At 38.4% G+C, this 23,979-nt stretch overlaps 1 protein-coding gene across 3 annotated transcripts; it reads right to left on the reverse strand.

Annotated features, from left to right (window-relative positions):
* Nucleotides 1-1,272: 1,272 nt before the first annotated feature.
* LOC584157 (methyltransferase-like protein 27) lies at nt 1,273-22,879 on the reverse strand. Of its 3 annotated transcripts, XM_784034.5 has the most exons (7): nt 22,723-22,878; nt 21,203-21,271; nt 5,641-5,822; nt 4,405-4,527; nt 3,242-3,380; nt 2,207-2,299; nt 1,273-1,551 (listed from the first exon to the last, which is right to left on the reverse strand). In XM_784034.5, exons 3-7 carry the CDS (start codon nt 5,797-5,799, stop codon nt 1,352-1,354), a joined length of 714 nt encoding a protein of 237 aa, XP_789127.3. In that variant the 5' UTR covers nt 5,800-5,822; nt 21,203-21,271; nt 22,723-22,878; the 3' UTR covers nt 1,273-1,351. The 3 variants fall into 3 exon arrangements, with proteins under 3 accessions (XP_789127.3, XP_030833140.1, XP_030833139.1); XM_030977280.1 differs by lacking the exon at nt 21,203-21,271 and having other exon boundaries at nt 22,723-22,879; XM_030977279.1 differs by lacking the exon at nt 22,723-22,878 and having other exon boundaries at nt 5,641-5,810; nt 21,203-22,685.
* Between the last annotated feature and the right edge of the window lie 1,100 nt (nt 22,880-23,979).

Consider the following 23,979-nt stretch of genomic DNA (forward strand, 5'->3'; position numbering starts at 1 on the left):
AAAGTCGTACATAGTCCAATAAAATTCATTATCATCATCTATATGGTTGAATGGAAAAATATTAGAAGTACATTGAGTGCATAACCATGACTGAGTTGGAAAGAAGGAAGAAGAGATACCACAATGAACACATACACTCATTGATTGATTGATTGATTGATTTTTATTCGACAAGCTTCCAACATACAACAATATACAATAATATCAGATCAAAAAAAAAAAAAAAAGTCAGCTTGAACAGAATAACCCACGAAAGCTCGAGAGCTTATTTCCAGTGGGGTCCCTAAATTCACAAATTAACTTTCAATAAGTAGTTAATAAAACATAAATACAGTAAAAATAACGAAGATAATTACAAAAAGATCTGTAATTAATCAAAGGGCATAGGCAAGAATATGAAAAATATCATATTTGCATGTAGTCAGTTTAATGTATATCAGTTTTCACAAGTTTGCCAGTTCACTCACGGAATGTATTATCTTTCTTGTCGTCTTCCCATTGGTAGCTTTGGTCAATACAATTATCCTTCCATCTGATGACCATGCGGCATTCAGCCTATTGTTCTGTTCAACCTCCTTTTTCGCTTCCTTCAACAGAAGTCTTTTTGCTGCTGTCAGGTCCTCCTCAACCCCCTTTCTTTTTCCTTTCAGCAGTTTGCGATTCCTGATCATGAGATTGCGGGCGCGATAAGAGGTGAATTTCACTATGATGGGTCTTGATGGGAGTGACTTGCTGTCTTTCCTTCTCGTAGGTTGATGCGGAAGACCTATGTCCTCGGTTAATAATTTTCTGTCGGAAACGGAGTATATTACCCTTTTACGCCCGTTGGAAACCTTAGGATACAGACGGCAAATTTGAAATCAATGACGACCGTTATGACACAACATTACTGTCGGCAAATTTGAAAATACCACTTATTGAAGAGGAAAAAATGAAATTGTCAGCTGACTTATCGATGAATTTGGGCCAAAATCTCCCCCACCCTCCTTCAAGATAATATAAAGACGCCCATGCATAAAAATAATGATAATAATAATATTTAATTTTTATATAGCGCTTATTACAAATGTCTCTAAACGCTTTACAAATATAATAATAATAATAATAATAATAATAATAATAATGATAATAATAATAATAATAATAATAATAATAATAATAATAGCCTAATAGTCAACTCCAAATTTTATTAAACCGGAACGGAAATTCTTTTTGCCCAATTGATCGTGAGCCCGGCAGCCACTAAGCAGCGCCAGATCGACGTTGCTATATACTATTACCCCGGTCATTGGATTCAGTGCTTGCCCGCACACACTGTGTGCACAATCTCCACTCCCTGGGGAGCATTCACTCATTGCTGTAGGACCTTATACGATAATATCAAGCCTGGTGTAACTCCATCGTTCTCATCAGTCAAATAATCGATCTCCTCGTGTGATATCTTCTCGAGTACTCCATCTTTGGTCAGGCTGGCAAAGGATGATTTCAGCTTTATGCCTGCCATCTCCTCATCAAAGACGTTTTTCCTCGTGGTGATGAGGCTAAGTCCTCCTGAGAAAAGAGTGATTCAACAGTGAGTATCATTATTGGGATATTATATAAACTGATGCGTAGCAAAAATCAACGACAAAATAATTTTGCTTCGTTTGAGAGAGGCTATGCAAATATGCCAATGTTTTGTATACGTATACGTTACATATTACGCCAATGGAAATAAACTAATACTCATCTGATAATAGTCATTTACATAGCATCAACATATTTATGGATCGGTGTCAGACCATTAAAGGTTGAAACTGTTACAGTTCATGGGATTCATGTTTTAAATCTCTTTTATTCGTCTGATGAGTAAGGGGGGGGGGGAGGAGAAATATACATCAACATAAAACAACCTGTCACTTCAATTAGGCATTGTAATGCAATGTTGGTATAATTTTAATGGCCTCATTGATCATGTTAATGAAATACAGTCTGGGAAGAGACTTAACGGTGGTTTCATGTAACTGTTGTAACTTGAGATCGTCAATCTTGAGTTGCTATTTGTACATGTTCTTTTGGAAAGGCAAATTAGATATATGTTAATTATGATTCCATATAAGTGAAGCACGCATTATTTTGAACTATAGCACTTAACATATACGTAAGATATACTTTTAATGGTTTAATGTCGATTGTCGAATGATGTTGATTCGAAGATGTCTTTTACCAGGTTTGAGAAGACGAATAATCTCTGGAAGACAGGTGTGGGTGAGATGAGATGGTATGAAAACACCAGAGCTTATTATCACGTCAAAATAACCTGGAAATAACAAAGGGTAGGCCTATGTCATACCGAGTTAGAATAGGGGTGAGGAGGAGGAGGAGGAGGAGGAGAAGGAGGAGGAGGAGGAGGAGAAGAAGAAGAAGAAGAAGAAGAAGAAGAAGAAGAAGAAGAAGAAGAAGTAGAAGAAGAAGTAGAAGAAGAAGAAGAAGAAGAAGAAGAAGAAGAAGAAGAAGAAGAAGTAGAAGAAGAAGAAGTAGAAGAAGAAGAAGAAGAAGAAGAAGAAGAAGATGAAAAAGAAGATGAAAAAGAAGAAGAAAAAGAAGAAGAAGAAGAAGAAAAAGAAGAACAAGAAGAAGAAGATGAAAAAGAAGAAGAAGAAGAAGAAGAAGAAGAAGAAGAAGAAAAATAAGAAGAAATCACCTTAAAGCTAATCTTCAGTTCTGGTATATAGGAATCGTATGTCGAGAAAACATGGCGCTATAATTCATTTTGGAGTGTTTATCCTGCAGTTGATTGATTGTTTGAACCAGTAAAATAAAAACAAACTCACAACTTGCTAAAAATCATCTTCAATACAATTCACAACTACTCTCCTTTACACATTATGACCTATGCTAAGCACAAGGTATCGGGCCTTCCTAATAGGGCAGCTGGGCTAAAACCAGGGGTTATAATGCTACTTTGTAGACGCCTAGAGCATCCCCTGGGATGGATATTTTCGCAATATAAATGTAGCTGTTATTATTATTATTATCGAAACTATAAATGAAATGTCCATTTTCACATTATTGTATAGTAATATCAATAAACAAGCCTTTTGATTCATTCAAAAGTATTTCTTTAAATCAAAACTATTGCGTGCTTTGAAGTAAGAAAACAACAATTCAAACCATTTAGAAGCTCAATTTAGGGTGCCAATAAAAAAATTCAATGTGAAGTCTAACAAAAATACAAATTAATACTACATCGAATGCTTACCATCGGCATATTGGAGAGGTGTGCTAGGATCAAATCTAGCCTTCACTAGCTTCGAGTAAATCTGTTTCTTTTCAAGAACCTTTAATAATCCAGCTGACATGTCTACTCCATGTATATCACGGTATCCTTTGTCGTAGAGCTACAACGGTGGTAGAAGAGGGAGGGAGAGAGAGACAGAGAGAGAGAGAGACAAACAAATTTAATTATTTTAAGAGCCCATTTTCTGTCTAATATTTGATATACATTAATATTTTGCATTCGTAACCATAACAAGATAGAGAGAATTGTCTTAACCATACCTACATGAAAGAATGTAACCCTGTGTATACATGCCACGTACAGCAGTAATTTTGCATCATGTCATTTCAAATGTTATAATGATTCATTAAATAATTCCGCTATTATCAGATCTAGATTAGTTTTAGTATAGTTCTATGTATTTAATGATTTACATAACATTCCTTCGTGTCATTCATTACTATGGGTCAGGCTTATATGATTCCATATTACTTGAATAAATGTTCATATTTTGTAAAATGTATGTACTAAAAATCGAATTAGTGTGAAATTGCAAACATTTTGGTCGGAGTGAAGGCCAACTCGGCTTCAAATCATAAATAATCACAAGACTGCTCTGACGTCACTTCCATGATTATGATGCAGAACAGATTTGGCTTTGCCTCCTACAAGGAAACTTGCAATACACTCCGAAATTGTTATTTTACTATAGTTTATTAATACTACGATTCACATTATACATGCTTGAATATTCATATGTTAAAATACAAATATATTTATTTTCTTCTCAAATGTTTTAAATATTCCAATATCGAATGGCAGTCAAACCAAACAATGTGGTGAAGTGGCGTAGAAATCTACCCATTAAGAGAGAACTGGAATTAGAAGGGGGGGGGGGGGTCGGCACCGATCTTAATAAATAAACACGAGTAAATTTGAGTTAACAAGGCCACTGATAAAAGGGGAAGGTTGCGGGAGGGGTCCAAGTCCTTTTCCCTCTTTCCCTTTCCCTTTCTCTATTTTCACGCTTTTTCTTCCTTTTTAATTAAACTTCACCACTCGATTTGTAGGCATGGATCGAGGCACTCAATCCCCCTTGTAGTTACGCCAGTGGTGTGGGGGGGGGGGGGGGGTTGGAAACTAACCTGTTGGCCAACAAGCCCAGTGCCGCAGCCTACGTCTAGTATTCTCACATCTCGATTCGGTACCAACCGGGTGAGGGCGTCAACAGTCAACACATCTCCATTGTACTTCATTGCGGCAGTCAACTAAATTTCATTATTGGTCATTTAGATACGGGAATACAAAGACAAGAATTAAGTGGTACATTAGTTTCCAGTGAGAGTTTAAAAACTTTAGTATCATTTCATTCTAATGTTAAGCTCAGAGAAAATAAGTATGTTTATGTCAACCGAATAGAGTAGTTAGCTTTGGTACAAATGACCTCTCCCCCTCCCTATTCACACATCTTGTTGAGACGTCCGCTTGTGCATTTCAGAATAATCACTGCCAAAGTCATGGAGGCGCTTCATGAAACGTTAAATGCCTTTCATTTGCTTTCTCGAGAAAAATACTTCCATCTGTGTATCATAGAGCGTGTCGTCGGTGAATCACGAGCACGGATCCAGTATTCGTCTCGATGGGTTTTTACACCTTTGGTACAAATGACCTTTATCTGCCAATGCGCAGTTATATCTACGAACTGGCTCATTGTCACGATCATTGATTTTTAGAATATCGATCGCGTAAACCATGCTCATTGTGTTATAATCATTGCAATTGTAATTTCACCCATCATAGCCAAATTATGTATTTTGTGCCATCACTCATGAAGTTTGGTTCGGAGTCCTAAAACATATACACAGTGCAGAACTTTTACATCACTCGAACCCATGTGTTTTTCCTTTCTGTTTCCATACGCCATTTCATGTTAATTGTTAGCAATTGATACGTTGTCAACAAAATCATTGTCAACATTCAAACCGTAATTTTCTCATAGTCTGAAATATTTCAATCTTTCCAGTTTCCACACAATTTATGTCAACCTCTTTAAGACTCACAGTGATTTTTGTTGAGAAGGTAATTGGAAGAAGAAACGAGTATCGTTTTAGATGTTAATACATACACCCTTTTCCACAGTGGCATACCATATGTTAAGCTTATGGGGGGGGGGGGCATTCGTCTTGTTGTCATGAGAGGGGGGGTGCACATGTCATGTTAGAGGTGGAAATGAGAGAGAAAGGCCATGGAATTAGGGGGTGTTGGGGGTCATTTTATCTTCTTTTCACGTTTATTTCCCCCTCTTCTTCAATCTCTATTTTTTGGTATCTATTCGATCAGGGGCAAATGTGCCCCTTGACCCTAGTGGCTACGCCACGTACCTCATCATATCGCTCAGCAACATCATCGTACATAACTTCGAGTGCGTCAGTATTGCTTGCTCCGAGGATTGCCCGTAGTCGTTCACTCGCCCATTTCAACACGTCTGGTGGGGTTTCTTTCTCTACCTTGGTATCCTTCTCGTTGTCATTCACATTCATATTGCGGCTTGCTTGATGCTTATCTATGGTAAAATGAACAATGCAATAAACAAAAAATATAACTGTTTATAGTATTGCTCGAGTATTATTAAGGTCTTTGTCAGGCGCGGATCCAGGATTTCTTGGGGGGGGGGCCCAAATTTGAAATTATGCGAGCCAAATATTGGTACGTAATGGTGACCAACAGTGACGTAATGCGGGGTGGGGCGATTTCCCCCTCCCAAGCTTTGACGTTTCATTATATTATTAGAGAAAGAAGACGATTCGTTGTACCGTTCTCGAAAATAATTCTCGTCTGAATTTAGTTTTTACCCCATCCGCGCGAAGCGCCGAAAATTTTACGATTTATTAAATTATTAGAGAAAGAAGACGATTCGTTGTAAAGTGCTCTACTCTTAATCCTCGTCTGAATTCAGGTTCCCCCCCTCCCGCGCGAAGCGCGGAAGCTTTTACGATTCATTAAATTATTAGATAAAGAAGACAATTATTTGTACAGTACACGACACTTAATCATTGTCTAAAATCAGTCACCCCCTCTCCCCCTCCTGCGCGAAGCGCGGAAGCTTCTACGTTTCATTAAATCATTAGAGAAAGAAGACGATTCGTTGTACAGTTCTCGACTCTTAATCCTCGTCTGAATTCAGGTTCCCCCCTCCCGCGCGAAGCGCGGAAGCTTTTAATCTTCATTTAATCATTAGAGAAGAAGAAGATTCGCTGCACCGTTCTCGAAAATAATCCTTGTCTAAAATCAGTCCCCCCCCTCCCTCTCCTGCGCGAAGCGCGGAAGCTTCTACGTTTCATTAAATCATTAGAGAAAGAAGACGATTCGTTGTACAGTTCTCGACTCTTAATCCTCGTCTGAATTCAGGTTCCCCCCCCCCTCTCGCGCGAAGCGCGGAAGCTTTTACGATTTGTTCAATTATTAGATAAAGAAGACAATTCGTTGTACAGTTCTCGACTCTTAATCCTTGTCCAAATTCATTCCCCCCCCCCCCCCTCCGGCGCGAAGCGCGGAAGCTTTGACGTTTTATTATACTATTAGAGAAAGAAGACGATTTGTTGTAAAGTTCTCGAAAATAATCCCCGTCTGAATTCAGTTCCCCCTCCCCCTCCCCCTCCCGCACGAAGCGCGGAACCTTTTACGTTTCATTAAATCATTAGAGAAAGAAAATGATTCGTTGACAGTTCTCGACTCTTAATCCTTGTCTAAATTCAGTCTCCCCCCTCCCCTCCTGCGCGAAGCGCGGAAGCTTTGACGTTTTATTAAACTATTAAAGAAAGAAGACGATTCGTTGTACCGTTCTCGACTCTTAATCCCCGTCTGAATTCAGTTCCCCCTCCCCCTCCTGCACGAAGCGCGGAAGCTTTTACGTTTCATTAAATCATTAGAGAAAGAAAATGATTCGTTGACAGTTCTCGACTCTTAATCCTTGTCTAAATTCAGTCTCCCCACTCCCCTCCTGCGCGAAGCGCGGAAGCTTTGACGTTTTATTAAACTATTAAAGAAAGAAGACGATTCATTGTACCGTTCTCGACTCTTAATCCTCGTCTGAATTCAGTTCCCTCCCCCCCTCCTGCGCGAAGCACGGAAGCTTTTAATCTTCGTTTAATCATTAGAGAAGAAGAAGATTCGCTGCACCGTTCTCGAAAATAATCCTTGTCTAAAATCAGTCCCCCCCCCCTCCCTCTCCTGCGCGAAGCGCGGAAGCTTCTACGTTTCATTAAATCATTAGAAAAAGAAGACGACTCGTTGTCGACTCTTAATCCTTGTCTAAATTCTGTCCCCCCCCCCCTTCCCCCTCCTCCCCCTCCTGCGCAAAGCTCGGAAAATTTTACGATTTATTAAATTATTAGAGAAAGAAGAGCATTCGTTGTAGAGTTCTCGACTCTGAATCCTCGTCTGAATTCAGTACCCCTCCCCTCATGCGCGAGGCTCTGACGTTTTATTATTAGAAAAAGAAAACGATGCGTTGTACCGTTCTCTATACTCTTAATCCATGTCTGAATTTCAAAGATGTTCTTTGCTCCTTTTTCTTCCTACACTGTACGTCCTCTTCCGATTGGGGGGGGGGGGGGACCGCCCCCCCCCCCGGCTACGCGCCTGCGGTCAGATAAACACATCTTGATACCTTGTCCGACCCCGCAAGCTCAGGGGTTTAAGGCAATACATTACTATCAGATAAGAGAATAAGAAATTACCGTCAGATGATCATCTAAGGACCCGCCGTAGGGCCCTAGATGGAATCCAGGGGGCAAAGCCCCCGGAAGCTTAGGGGTTCTAGGCATTTAATCACGGTCAGATGAGCATATTTTGATGCCTCATTATTTTGTTAACACTGGCAGTTAACTATTCTTACTTTCTTGCTCTCATTCTATTTTATTTCTCTTTAATATACTTTTTCAAGAAAAGTGGGGGGGGGGGGGGGTTCGAGGCTCTCGATCCCCGCCGTACCTCGGGCCCTGACATGTAGGAATCTCAAGAATCATATTTTTTGCTTGGGTGTAAATTTAGGAATTTGTCATTTTCCAACAAACACATACAAACGTATAATTTACTAAAAAGTGAGGAAAAATTTCGTAAATTGTGTCATTTCAGCATTATTTGTTATCAACCGTTGTGGAATTAGAAATAAACCACGTTTGAATTTGATTTCCCCCAAGCCCCCCCCCCTTCTTTCAGTACGCCAGTATCTCCTCTTTTCCTTTTTTTCTTTATCTTTCCTTCCTTCTCTCTTATTTTTTTTGATTGGGGGGGGGGGGGGGGGGGGGTTAACAGCCTGGGAGGCAAGGCCCTTTCGGCCCCCGATCTCCTTCTTACCCCTTTTCTTTTCTTCTTCCTCTTCTTTCTTTCCCTTTTTCTCCTTTTTCCCTTTCCCTTCTTTTCCCTTCTTCTCTTTTTTTTTTTTTTTTTTTTTTTTTTTTGCGGGGGGGGGGCCAAGGCCCGCTCGGCCCCCCCCCCCTGGATCCGCGCCTGGTCTTTGTTGGTTTTGCGGTCGTTGCAACTAAATAATATATTAGTATTATTACTGTTACTATTACTGTTATTATTATTATCATCATCATCAACTTCAGGTGGCGCTGTAAAGCGCTGCTGTGGCCTTCACAAGAGCACGCCATGCAACTCTTTCACCTGCCATTTGTGTTGCACCTTTCATTCCTTGTCCGGACACTTTCTTTATATCATCAGTCCAAGATGATGATTATTATTATTATTATATACTATTATCATTATCATTACTCTTATCATCACCATCACCATGCATCATTGACATTGAAAATGATCATAGTACACTGTAATTGCACGTAGTAAGTCCATGTATTGCTCACATTGTATGTACTCCCTATCCTTTGCTGAAATTGCTCGTAAAATTTAAAATGTTCAATATTAGCTGTCCATAAACCCGTTACTAAATGAAGTTGGACTTTAATTTGAACCAATTCACACATGGTGTGCATCTATCGAATATAAATATATATTATACGAGATAGTCCTATAATAATATTACAAGGTGGTCTTTTGTGTACATATGATTTGATTATATAGGAATTCCCGGCCAAATACGCTAGTTTGTCATTCGAATTCATTTACTTTGCATTTAAGTTAGCGCAGATCGGCTTTGCCATGCCAATTATCATTCAATTTTCCAGTTTTTGTATTTAATTTAGGATTTTGGTCGAAGGGTTTCCTAGATCTGTCATTCAATTTATAAACTGCTCAACTAGCATTCAAATTAATATTCACTTGTCGAAGCGTAATTTTAATCATTCAATAGTGTCATTCGTATTCATAATATTTTTATTCAAGTTAGGAATGTTAGGGGGAAGAATTGCAACAAACTTTTACAGTTTTTAAATAATGCAGTTAAAATGCATGATTTACCATTGGGGTCTAAGCTGTTATTCCATTTATTTATTTTAAGGACAATGCAGATGGGTTTAGTCAGACATAAAGTAAAGAAGGGGCGAAATCAAGGAATATGGCATTTCTGCACGGACATGTTCATATACCCGGGAAAGGTGGGGGTACCCTCAATCGCCCCTTTTTACTACAGACTCGGAATTTTACAAAAGTAATTCACATCGTCTCTTAAACCCAGCACATCCCTCTGTTTTTCTTAAAAAGTTTCATAGTTTACTTGCCCGCCAGCAGATCGATGGCTAAAGACATGGCTAAATAATGAATCATGTTCAAATTGTTGACGTTAGTCCCTACCCCAGTCACAATATTGTACCCTTCTTCCATAATGAAATTATGATGAAATTATGATAAATTTATGATGAAACATAAGACAACCAACTTCCTTACATGAACATTTACAAATATACTGAGACCATCAGGTCCGTAGATGCAAGTCGTTTTTTTTTCTTCTTAACAATCAGATAAATCTAATAAGTATGAGTGTATAAATGCAAGAAAATGAAATATGATGAAATACACAAGAAAAAACAATCTTGAAAGAAAAAGAATGAGCTATAAAAAGTGTGTAATAAACGAGAAATGTATATTGACCATCAATTTAAGTGCACGAAGTGCTAATTTGAATGCTACAAATGAATTAGAATGCTAGAAGTCAGCGCTCAAAATACAGGGGGCGGTGAGCGATTCGCCCCCGTGAGCTACAAAATCGCCCCCGTCAGGTTGCTCACGGGGGCGATTGCAAAATTAAAAATCGCCCCGGTGGAATTATAAAATAAAGATAATCTTTTCTGTTATAACTTTATCATAATATTGAGTTTCAATTTTCAAACCTTAAACCAATGAAATGGAACTAAGATTAGCGTGCAAGATTTCTCGTTTTATGAGTAGGCCTATTATTATCGATTCAGCTCGCAGTGCAGTGCCGCCGTCAGCAGTGGTTATAGGCCTACTGCGCCGTTAGTAGCGGTCGTGTGCACGCTGCCGCGCCATTTCTGCTGGAGCTGGAGGCGATCGGGCAAGGGCAGAAACATGGTCATGGCCTGGAGAAGTTTTCGTTGTCAGCAAATAATGAACCTCGACCAGTAAATCAATATTAGGGACTTTTAGATTTGCACGATGAGAACGTGGACTGCAACGTGAGACCTCCTTTTAAGGCACTGCCAGTGCTTAAAAGGACGTCACATGTGATTGCCAGTGCCTTAAAAGGACGTAACACGTCCACGTCCACGTCCACGTCCACGCAAATCTAAAAGTCCCTTTTGAGGAGAAGAGGAAGACCAAAATGTCGTGGAATGATATGGTAACATGGGCAGATATACGGCGGGGAGGGGGGGGGTTAACCCCCTCCTCCCACCCCCCGGCCCCCTTGGGCTGCCAAGTGAAAATGTGATATTAAAGCGGGGGGGGGGGGGGGGGAGGGGATTCTGGAGAGGAGGACTACTAATCTATTTCATTTTTTCCAGGGGGCGGGGGGAAGTGAAGCGCCGTTTTAGCATGACTTTCTTTTTAACTCTTACTTTCACCTATCTCAGATAACCCTAAGTTTTTGGTTGCTGCTTTATATGTAGTTGATAATGCATGATTAAAATAAAGAGAGAGAGAGAGAGAGAGAGAGAGAGAACCACCATCATTTTGCAATGGTTCAGGGTTCATGTAATGTACATTTGAAACCATTTCTTAGCGTCTCAACCCTAAAAAAATAGCAAAACTATTTTTTGAGGAAAAGCATTATACTGAATAAAATAAAGAATAATAGCTTTATATTGGATCATACTAATATTGATACGGGCTAAAGATAATGTGGTATTTGTATAGAGGTATTCCAAAAATGACATTCTGATAATCAACATTTGTTCTGGTATCATTATGTATATACGCATAATACAACTGATCTTTACGATTTCTTAACGTGACATAGCTAGGTTATTTAATAAAAGGACCATGCGACAAATAATCATTGTGATTCAAATTGATGCAAGGATTTTTTTTGAATAAGCAATGCTTTTCACCAGAATCTTCTTTGGAAAAACGACTTTTACAAATCTCAGCCATGCAATTCTGCCACTGTGCTGTAAGATCACTTTGAGATTAGGAGAAGTGTATTATGTAATGGGTATTTTAAAGTAGGTATTCATTGATTTAAAAAACTAACTTAATTTCATTATTGCAAAGTTGAAACTTTGATTCGACAAGGTTATCAAAATTCAATGCTTGGAAACATTCGAAGAAATGATTATTATAAATTATAAAACGCTTAAATACAGCCCCGGCATAGCACCTGAAGAGCTCTCCGAACGCTGCTTAGGTGTGTGAGATCACAGTATGGACACGATTTGCACAAGCAGACGATGTCCCATGACATCTCACACATTTTTAGTGCCTGTGTTTTCATCTTCTCTTGAGTTCTTTCTCTTACTTCACTACCGTAAGGCCAAGTGTATAATCTATTGCCTCACTCTAAACCCCGCACATGGTTTTATTTTGATGACAAATGTAGCGATACAAAAATAAAGGAATCTTTCGCTTGTAAACAAAATAAGACGCCGTTGAATATTCAGCTGCACACACCGCGGTATGTTCGGCGTTTCAAGAGGGAACAAATGCCGTCCTTAATATCATTTCGGGGGGTTTTCAATTCAAAAGTCTGGTTTCTTTGATTGTTAATTAACCCCTATCCTGTGTATTTACAAGCAAAAGATTTTTGTTATCGGAATCGGGTCATATCCCCTTTTGAATGATTTGACATGCCATCACATTTATATACACTAAACTCATTATAATTTGACAAATAAAAGCTTTGCAATTATGTTCATTCTTTATGGGATGTCGTCTGCTTGGGCAGTATTGGTCCATATAGTGACGTCATTAAAACATCGTTATTTTCCGGCGAATCTCTCGTATATCCCAGCTGCTATGCAGGTGGTTGTATTTGTATTTTTATAAATCACCCGATATGTAGTTGACCTAAAACTTGTACGATGGCCATCTGTTAGCTTACCAGTTCATAGTGATACATTAGATGACACATTTGTGATTTTCTTTGAATTTCACCTTTAAATTGAATGGAACGTCTCAACTCAGTAAGCATGGCTGAGATTTGTAAAAGTTGTTTTTACAAAGAAGATTCGGGTGAATAGCAGTGCTTATTCAAACAAATATTCGCATCAATTTGAATCACAATCATTATTTGTCGCTTAATCCCTTTTAATGACCATGTTTTCTTTTTCGTTTGCAAGGGGAGAAGAAGATATGTCACGTTAAAGATATCATAAAGATCAGTGTTGTATGCGTATATATTATATACAGAGGCCAGTAACAGCTATGTAGCTTGTAAATTTGTAAGAGGGAAAATGCTGATTGAAATGATAATGATGAAATAGCAAATAATTGAGGAGTATCATAGGTACCAATTCAATGGATATTTGTATTTAGAGCCCCCGTCAGTAATAAAAGAGCCTCCATGAGAAGGCTAACGGGGGCTCTTTTTTCGGGGGAAGAGCCCCCGTGGACAAAAAATTAATTTGAGCCCTGTTAGAAGTACACCGTTGGGTTGTCAGAAAATCGTGTTGCGCCAAATCGAATGACCAAATAGCGAAAGAAGCACATTGTTCATTAATTTGAATGAAACATACGTAGATTCTAACGAAAATTCCATAGATTTGAAAACTAGAAAAGGGAATATAAACCCGAGATATACCTGACTGCACTAAAACCGTCGAATTTGAACGCAAGCCAAATTAATTTGAATGACAAACTCGCGAATTTGGCCGGGAAATCCTATAGTATGCCCGTAGCATGATAAAGCTGATATTGAATTTCAACTAAGGTCCAATTATATTCCATCACAATGATTGTTACACCTTGGGGGGTGTTTCACAACGTTCCTAAGTCAAACTTAATTCTAAGTTGGAATTTAATATAGAGCCATTTTGTAGCCTTATGATAAAATATATTCAATAGCAAAAAATCAAGTATTTTAGACTTTTCATAAATTCCACATCAAGAACATGACATCTCCCATGATAATAAAAACTATGAATGATTTGAATCAACATTTGATGCCTTTTTAAATAACTTTTACAAAATATTTTCGAGGGTGTTAACGGCATTCCATAATTGGTAAGTCCAACTTAGAGATAAGTTCAACTTAGGATCTTTGTGAAACACCCCTTGAATCATAATGCGTACGCAGCAAGTGTATATACTCCAGTCCTATTCTTAGAAGAGAGATAACATGCCTGAAATGAGCACTTTTACCAAGTTCCGAAAATAGCCTTTCCCGAAATTGTTGTCAATTGCAGCATACATCTTACTATCATTATACCTAAAACCTGTCAAATTTAATTTTACAATACTTACTATGTCGTTTTGTGCTTCGTTTTCATTATGTTAATATATTTTTAGACCCATATATAAAAATCAATGATTATGAATATACAATATTTAGAAAATAGTATCATTTCTTCAAACAGATTTCTTCATAACAGATTTTGTGAAATATCATACACGCAATATGATACAAATCGTATAACCTGGGCAAAGGCATGGGGAAATCAAGTGTTCGGGGATAAAAAAGGAAATTGAGGGATAAAGATGTATATAAAGCAATTGATAAATAGTGAGGCAATGACGTCACAAACTGATAACCAAATTAGCAATTTGTGTGGTGTTTTCCATTATTCCATACTTTTTCATACTTTTCCAAAAATTCATAACTTCCTTTTTAATATTAGTTATCCCATTTTACTCAATTTGTTTTGGCTCTGTTTCTCTTGTTTTTCTGTACCTATTCAAAGCAAATAATTTTCGGAGTGAACTTGGCCTTTAACAGAACATAATTCTAACCGCTCAGTTTAGTGCATTCAATTCCTCTTCACCATTGTTATATATACTTGCATGTTTCACCTCCCTATCAAAAGAAAGAAACAAAATGCAATGATCATTTAAGTATGGCAATTCCGTTCGTAGTGCACCCATCTCGTTTTAATTACGTTGTCAATCCGTCTAATTGCAGGACGGGGACAATTTTGAACAGGCTCAAAGTTTTAGAACACCCTTCCCGTCCAAGCCAGTCCGAGCCCGTTCAAGAATATTGTGGCGTAACCGGGCTCTGCTGGGGTAGCGTTCTGCCTTGCAGTCTGTCAAAACCCGGGCCACGCTCTTGACAATCATTTATCAACTATATCTCTCAGTGGGCTCTCACAAAAGTATATCGTGTAAGAAATAACGTGGATTAGCTCTCATTCACTTACTCCTGCAATCACAGAATATCTGACAGGACTAAAGAAACAACACTTACAGAGTGTTGGCAGTTTGGGTAACTTTATATAGTTTCTTGTACCTCTCGTACCCGGTGGGGTCACTCCCCTGCAAAGAGTGACACGTATGACCGTTACCACCAATGCATAAAACCCCCTTTTGCGGTCAATTTCAAGGACATTTTGTGAAATTTAGCCCCCTTTTTTTACATCAAAACAAGGACAAAATCGTACTTTGGAATACCCCTATTTATAAGATTGTAAGGACACTTTCGCAAATTTACCCCTATTTTACCATATTTCAAGGACAAAAAAAGACTCGGCTCCGAGAATTTTCCTTCCCGGTTTTCTCTTTTTCCTTCCCGGTTTTCTCTTTTCCTTTTCCTGACCCTATTTATCAATTTCGGGGACACCTGTGCACCCCTATTTTCTTTATTTCGAGGAATATTTTGTCCGCGGACATTGCTTGAAATTGACCCCTTTTTCCGCGATTTTGGTAACGGTCATGCGGTCCGGAAGTCACATTGAATGACCCCACCGGGCTCTCGTAACGACAGCTCAACATTGACTGACGGGCATCTTCCGATGTCCATGCACATATATATTTCACAATTATCGATAACGCCCTCTATGTCTTACTAACTCACTGGACTAGTTATGCTACAATATCTTAAACAGATCGTAAACAGTTGCTTTTACTTTCACTCCATCTGCACACAGTTCGACAACATTTTACAGAACGTAGTGAGAACTAGTTTGGTTTGATAAGGGAGTTTAAGGACCTCTGATCCAAGCTCAGTGCATCTACGTCTAAAGGTATATGGCAAAAAGGAGAGGAAACATGCCACAGGGGACATGGCGTGTCAATGGTGTAACACAAAAAGAGTAGGGGAAGACCTAAACACACTACATTATGCTCCCTTCTCAGGCGTATATAGCACTGCTCGATCTCCATGCATGTTCTACTAACCAGTCATTGAAATCACATAATGGTTGTGTTACTAAGCTGCGATACTAACTTCACGTATCCCTGACTCACGTACTCCCTCAGCAGTATCGTAGAATAAAAATGAATTTATAGCATGTTATCATGACATTACGACATACATGGTGTCAAAATAGGCTTAAACCAAAAGGGTTTTAAGAGCTGGAGTCATATCTAACTCATTCCCTTTGTACCATCTTCGATGCCGCCAGTAGAAAATATGTCAGGCATGCGCTTAACTGGATATTCCTTGCAAATAGGTAGACAAAAGATTCCTGCCTAGCTGCAAACTATATAACGGCAACTTTTAAAGGGAAATATGCTTTTGTAATGATAATTACTTTTCGCTACCACTCGTCTGATAATACGAGCAGTACACAGTGTTTACCTTCACAGGAGGCAAGCGAAAGAAAATGGAGCAAATTTCCAGAAATATTTATCGCAATTACTCGACTGGGTATGTGTGGGCACAAATCTAACATATAACATAATAAAGAACTGTACACGAACAACTTCAGTCTTTATTTTTCGTGAGCCGGAACTATCGGAAAAGTGTCAAATTGCAGGTTTTAGGTTTTAAGATTGTAAAATTTCACTATTTTTCACAAATTAAAACTGCTATAATACAATGTAAGTTCTTGACACAGTTAGGCTTTTGAATTGATATTTTATCATCTGTTCGATTTCCCCCTTGTTAGTTTAAATAAAAAAAGTGAAATATTAACGATATTTCTTACTCAAGCTTTCCAATGATATTGGCGGCTTCGAATCCGGGGCTTCGAATCTCGGACATCAAAGGTAACAGCACACCTGTAGATTGTATTGTGCAACCTTAGACAACGGCAGCTGCTTGGAATAATTTGTTGCCAGTTGGGATTCCAGCGTTTAAAATTCCTTGCTTAACCGTAATATCATAAAAACATACCCGAACACACCGTCTGAACTCTGAATGGCCTTGAACATGAATCACTGACACCAGTGGCGTAGACAGGTTCGTACACCTGGGGGGATGACTCAGGGGCGGATCTAGCTTTTTGCTAAGGGGGGGGTTGACCAAAATAATGACGATGCGGAGCATCGTCCACGAGCCGCGAAGCGGCGAGCCGATTTTTTGGGGGGTGTTTATTTGAACCCCGTAAGTGATGTTTTCCTGGCATCTATTAACACAATGGAGACCATAAAAAGCAGTGCATGATAACGTCTTTTTAAATCAAGTAACAGTTAAATACACAGTTATATCCAGAGTTATCATGTGTTTGGTTAAGTTACCAGATGAGTTGAATATCTTCTCACAATATTTGCACTTGAAATGGTTTCTCTCCAGCGTGCGTTCTTTTTTTTGTTTTGTTTTGTTTTTTTGTTTTTTTTTTTTTTTTTTTGGGCCGACCAAGGGGGGGGGGGGTTTAAACCCCCTAAACCTCCCCCCCCCCCCCCGTAGATCCGCGCCTGTTTAATCTTGTGGTTATCTTGTGGTTTCCAAACCACAAGATAACCACAAAATACTTGTAAGATTTTCTTTTTTTTACCGTCTGAATTGGCTTTCACCGTGTGAATGCGGCTAATAACAATAAACACAATTACAATAATGATGAGGATTATTATTATCATCATCATAATTATTATTATTATTAATATTATAATTGTTATCATTATTATTATTACTATTATTATCATCATCATTATGACTTATTAAGTAAGCAAATATCATTCCCCAAAACCTGGGGGGGGGGGTGATTGTACATGCCATCCCCCCCCCCCACCTTGTGAGGTGGGGGGGATGCATCCCCCTCATCCCCCCCCCCGTTGTCTACGCCCCTGACTGACACGTAGTCAGCACGTAAAAAGATCTGTCCTGTGCCACGAAGGCATGTTAGTATAGTACGTAGTACGTTAGTACGTAGACGGCCCCAACAGGGAGCTTGTACCCCAACACACAGTCAGTCTGAATGGCTCTTTCATGAAGGACTACATGAACACGCATATGCACACAATTCCTGACATCCATGCTTTATTGATTTATTTGTAAATATAGGTCCACCGAAGGGAAAAATGTCTTGCTTGAATAATGTATAGTGATCATTAGTACTATTGCTTGTTTAATTGACCTCATTACAAAGAACTATGTATAAACTACTTAACTGCAGAGAAAACATCTATGGCAACATTAAGTGATAAATGTTGACTATTTTTATAAATTAACCTCATATGCCAAGGCCATTCTCATTCACCAGAAAGGTTTTGATTTTAGCGTTCAAAATTTGTGAACTGCGGTAGGTTACAGTGACATAAGGGAAAAGCGAAAAATTACCAAATATGAAAGGGTTTTACGGAGAAAATAAGGGGCAATGGGCGAAAGTTACGAAACAACAACCAAAAATAATACCCATTATAAAAGGAAAAATGTAAGCTTCAGCCTTCTCCTTTATATATTATTATATTGCCTTATCGTTACTTATCAAATGTCTTTTCAGTCTTCCGTTATGACTGAGAATGTGCTTATAACCTCATCAGGATTGGGTTTTCCCTTGTTATAAGATGTAATTTTCCGCATTGCGACCTCGCATATTGCTGACTTCATACTATTTAGCTACTTCAAAACGTGGGAGTGTTCTGCAAATTCTTTCACATGCATCAGAGATGTGTTTCAAAGCTGTGATTTTAGCATTCAAAACTACTCCTGAAAAGCTGGAATTTCGAAATTAGGTAGTTCATACATACTTCTTTATTATGAGGTCAATAAACCAGCAACTGTGTTAATGATCACTACATTATTCAAGCACGACAATGTGCCCTTCGAAGGGCCCATATTCACGATTTAAACAATAAAATTGATCTTGAGTATTGTGATGGAAGTTATAGGAGCCCGCGGTGTTCTTTACATAATATTGAATGGCTTTGAGTGTGATACAAGGATATATTGCTCGAGCTATGACAATATTGAACGAGTCGGAGACGATTCCAATATTGCCACAGAGAGAGGAATATATTCTTGTATCACACGAAAACAAAGCCATACAATATTATTATTACTATCTATTTCAGGCTGACTAGCGAAATAACAAAATTTGACTTACCTCGGAAAATATGGATTTTGTGTGTGTCATAATTATAGATATCGATAGTTGAAGTTCCCGGATGACTGAGCAATACGTTAACAATTTTGTCATTATCCGGTACTGCGCTAAAGATATTGAATACACTGATTTCTTGTACCACTTGGAAACCAATATAATTATAGACAATGAAAGTTGTTATCCACATCTACCATCAATGGGTTGAACAAATCATAATCATTTACTATTCAAGTGAGTAAATTTTTGTTCGGGCTTTTCCCATCGGGTTGCAATGAATAGCTTCGGAGTTCCCGGGACACCCTCAGGTACCCCGAAAATGATGTACTATTGGTTGAACTATCTAGTAACTTTAGTATAACACAATTATGATATCTGTAGAAAGAAAATAGATCATAAACCAAGAGTGTGATCCTCTTAAATCACCAACGTTACATTCGGGCCCTTAAGGCATCGTTTAACAATGTTAAATCTGAGATGCACGGCCCTACGTGTTATCAGTGTCTGTACTATGGTGTAATATTGAACCCCCTACAAAAATTGCGCTTCAAAATGATCATGAAGTGCCTCAAAAAAGTAAAAATCTTTGAGTGACACGTTTTACCATACTCGTTTTCCCTAATAGACTGTAGAGTTATGAAAACAATTAGGCAAACGCAAAATTTGGTTTCAACTCAATCAATTCAATTAAGGTTTTATTGCGAAAAACATAGAGTACAATGATGCACACAGTGGCGGATCCAGGGGGGGGGGGCCTCTTCCCTTGGGGAAAAAAACGTGTAAAAAAACGTTAATTTTACCTTTTTTGGAGATTGGCCCCCTCCCCTGGCGCTCAAGGGGTGGGGGTGCGATTTTTCAAATTTTCGAGGGTCGAACAATTTGACCCCTCCCCTGCCGCCAGCTGGATCCGCCCTTGCTTCTCAGCCCAATAATTAAAAAAAAAAACGCTTTCCCGTCCTTTGTTCGTTCGTTTATTCATTTCATTTTTTTTTTATCACAGCAAAAGCAAATAAACATACAAGTATTATATATATATATATACAAAGCAGAGAATTTTCAGTTTATACGATAACTTCAAATAGAAATCAATTGGAGAACAAAGGAAAAGCCCATGGTGGCCTTATTTTAAAAAGTTCCCTTGAATGATATTAATGAGTGAATGGCAAGTCCACTCCAAAAATATCTTACTCTCAATAGAAGCAGACAAATCAGACAAATCGATCAAAAAAAGTGTGAGCAAAATCGGATAGAAGAAAGTTTGGAATTTTTGATGACATGAAAAACTCTGAAAATCACAAGACAAATTGCCGATTCACTCAAGAGTCTGTGACGTCATATCCTTACTATCCACTAATTTTTTTTATTTATATTGATAACATAAATTTCCAATTTGCCCCTATGTTTTTGTGTGGAAAAACTGTGCATGCACTAATAAAAAGAGTAATTTTTTGTCAGTTAAATGTTGAAATGAAAAACTATTTATATGAAAATCAATGATTATGAATAAATCAAACCTCAAATTTCATACAAGATTTCTTGAATTGTCATGCACGCAATATGATACAAGTCAAATAACCTGGACAAATTGTGTTGTGATTTCCTTTTTTCATAGTCTTTCATACTTATAAAAATCGTCACTTCCTTATTAGTTATACAATTTTACTCAAAACTGTTTGCTTTGTTTCTCTTGTTTTTCTGCATCTATTGAAAGCAAATTACTTTTGGAGAGGACTTAGCCTTACAAAATATCAAAATATTCAAACGATATGTTCTAAAACCCTTCATTGATAAGTAAAGAGACATGCGGAATGTTTAGGAAATTTAGTTCCTTTTTTTTAATTTTCCTTTTCTTTGAATGGTATCAAATTTCCATTCAGGTTTTTATTATATTTTATTTTCTTTTTTATTAAAAAAATACAAACTATTTTTACTTGTTTTACTTCAATTTTTTTCTTCGATGGGGGTGTTTTTGGGGGTGAGGGAGAGAAAATGCACCCCCCCCCTGTTTCGTTTGGGGGGGGAGGGGGCAAGCACCCCCCTATGATTTCCCAGCAAGGGATTAACTACACAGAATTCTACTAAGCCTTACTTTTAAAGACCGTTAGCACCTTATTGAAAGCCTTACAGCTAATTAAAAAGCAACAACAAATTGACAGGGCGTGCCGCTTACCTGCAGTTTAAGGGACAGGGCCCGGTAGGCTCATCAGTCACAGGTCACCATCTCCTAATCAGAAATTACCTAAAATCATGAACTCAAATCTTTAAATTATGAAAAACGCCAACATGGCATGATACATTACTGATAAATTTTGTAAAGCTGAACAAAATAATACAATATAAAATAATCTCGTCGTTCCTCGGATCTAGAAACTTTTGTAAGCCATAACGAAAAATATGTAAAACGCCTGGCTGGGCGTGCGGTTCACCTACAGTTTAAGGGGCAGGGACCGGTAGGTGCATAATTCACAGGTCAACATCTCCCAGACAAAATTCACCTACACCTAATTCTACTAAGTATTACACCTTACATTAACAAAAATAATCAACTAATTGAACAAAGCCATATAGATGATAATGATAATAAAGAAATATAAAAAAACTTGACTGGGCGTGCCGTTCACCTAAAGTTTAAGGGACAGGGCCTGATAGGCTTATCATTTACAGGCCATCATCTCCCAGCCGGGAATTGCACAAAATATTCTTCTTATTAAAGCCTAAAACAAAAATACATCAGTCCAAAAGTTTAAACAATCTTCAAGCTAATTGAATAAGAAAAAAGACGAAAAAAAGACTTGACTGGGCGTGCCGTTCACATACAGTTTAAAGGGCATGGCTCGATAATCTCATCATTCACAAGCCAGCACGTTCTCCCACCCGGGAATTATTATCTACATTTAATTTTTTATGGCCTGCTTTGAATCAATTACATCGTTGTTCGATTACAATGAAGGAGAGGGAAATATAAATGCCAAAATAACTTGTGTCCAAAAATTAAAGTAAAACCCCAAAAAGGAACTTCAACTTTTTTTAGATATAAGAAACCATCAAACGCAATCTCTATGGAATTTATTAAAAAAAGGATAGTAAAGTAATTCGTACAAATTAAGCGCAATGTTCATTTCACGTTTCTTGTTGATCCTTATGACATAATTTAGTTTAACCGTAATTGTCATTTCATTTGTTTTGTAAAGCGCTAAGAAACTGTATCTGTATACCAGTGCTATATAAATCTTAGATATTATTAATATTTTATTATTATAGATAAATTCCAATGTATCGCGAATATGGATACAAGCTATTCAAAATGAAGATGACTAAATGATTGAACTGGATATACAGTGATCGTACTCTGCACAGTGAACACTGCCTGTGCGTTCCATCTTTGTACAGCACATGAATGCGTACAACGGCGCCACATTTCTGGCGCCGAAATTGTTAAGAACTAATGAAATTACGACATTATAAACATGAAAATATCCCTTATAACCAGGCTCTGTCGATGATGATATCATATGTCAATCGTATAAAATGTTAACATCCATCAATATGACTATGCAATACACACAATCATTTATAAACCTTGAAATTAGGCATCCGAACACAAAATTTACCACTCACACATTTACGAGGCTTTCTATCGGATAAAATGTACTAATACAGTATAAACATATGAGAAATCTGCACTCTTACCCAAGATAACATATCACTGATACAAACCCATGTTATCAAAACAGGCATTACTGGTAGATATTAGAAAATAAATTCCGTAGATGAGAAAGAGCCGAAGATATGAGGTACTGTTCACTTACACAAAACTGTGAGACCAGGAACCAGCTATCAGTGAAGATGGTTTGTTCAATATCAGATTATGACCTTAGACACTTGTATTGAACATGACCACTGGACTGTATACGAGTCCATTGATAGAATGTCACCTAATGCCTAGGTCACATATAAACCGGGCCCCGTACGATTTTCCCTACCCGGCGGCTTGCCGTAGATTTAGAGACCGTACGGGAACCGTCCGATTTTCATTTCTACGGCATGTGTGGTCACATATTATGCGGCGCCCGGGAGGTGCCCGGAGAAAATTGGTCGAGTGAAATGCAAGGCGCCCGTAAGGGTGCCGGCAGGGTGCCGGCAAGGTGCCGGCAGGGTGCCGACCGGTAACCTTACGGGCTCCGTCCGATGAGCAGGTGTACCGATGGCTCCCGGAAGGTGCCCTGCCGGGGCCCGGCCGGGGTCCTCAAGGCGCCAGGCCGTGTGCCGTGCGGTGCACTGAACTACAGAGTGAGTCAGAAGAAATGTCCCACTTTTTAAAAGTTGTATTGTCTGAAGTATGAATATTTAATCATGGGTTTCATGATATATCTTGATAGAGTTATCCTCCCAGTACATTTAGGTACCATTTTCATTTGAATCCCTGCATGCATCACTGAATATCAGACACTGCCAGATCTCACTTGCGCCAAGTTACTTGGTGAGGAATAAAACAATGCATTGGACAAAGACAGTCAGACACGTGCACACACCAACACGCACACACACAACACACACAACACACACGGTGCCAATTATTTCATAATTGCCCCTTTTCTGATTGAGCATTGATTTTTATCAAGATCGCTGAATGTTTAAGTGGCATAACCCTAAAGTAAAAATCTTTCCCTTTTAAACACATTCACTACCACGATCATGTCATCATTGTCATCATCTTAATCTTCATCATCATCATCATCATCATCATCATCATCTACCACAACATCCGCCAATACGCACCAAGAGGACAGCGGCCACTCAACTTTTCGTACGATAAGAAGAATTCCCGACAAAAAGTAACAGTTTTGGTAGGCCTTGTTGGGAATGGAATGCTCATTTGTGGACGTGTGCCTGTGCATGTTCGTATATATATATATATATATATATATATATATATATATGTGTGTG

The sequence above is a fragment of the Strongylocentrotus purpuratus genome, unplaced genomic scaffold (assembly GCF_000002235.5).
Source record: "Strongylocentrotus purpuratus isolate Spur 01 unplaced genomic scaffold, Spur_5.0 spur5_scaffold_9, whole genome shotgun sequence".
Lineage (NCBI taxonomy): Eukaryota > Metazoa > Echinodermata > Echinoidea > Camarodonta > Strongylocentrotidae > Strongylocentrotus > Strongylocentrotus purpuratus.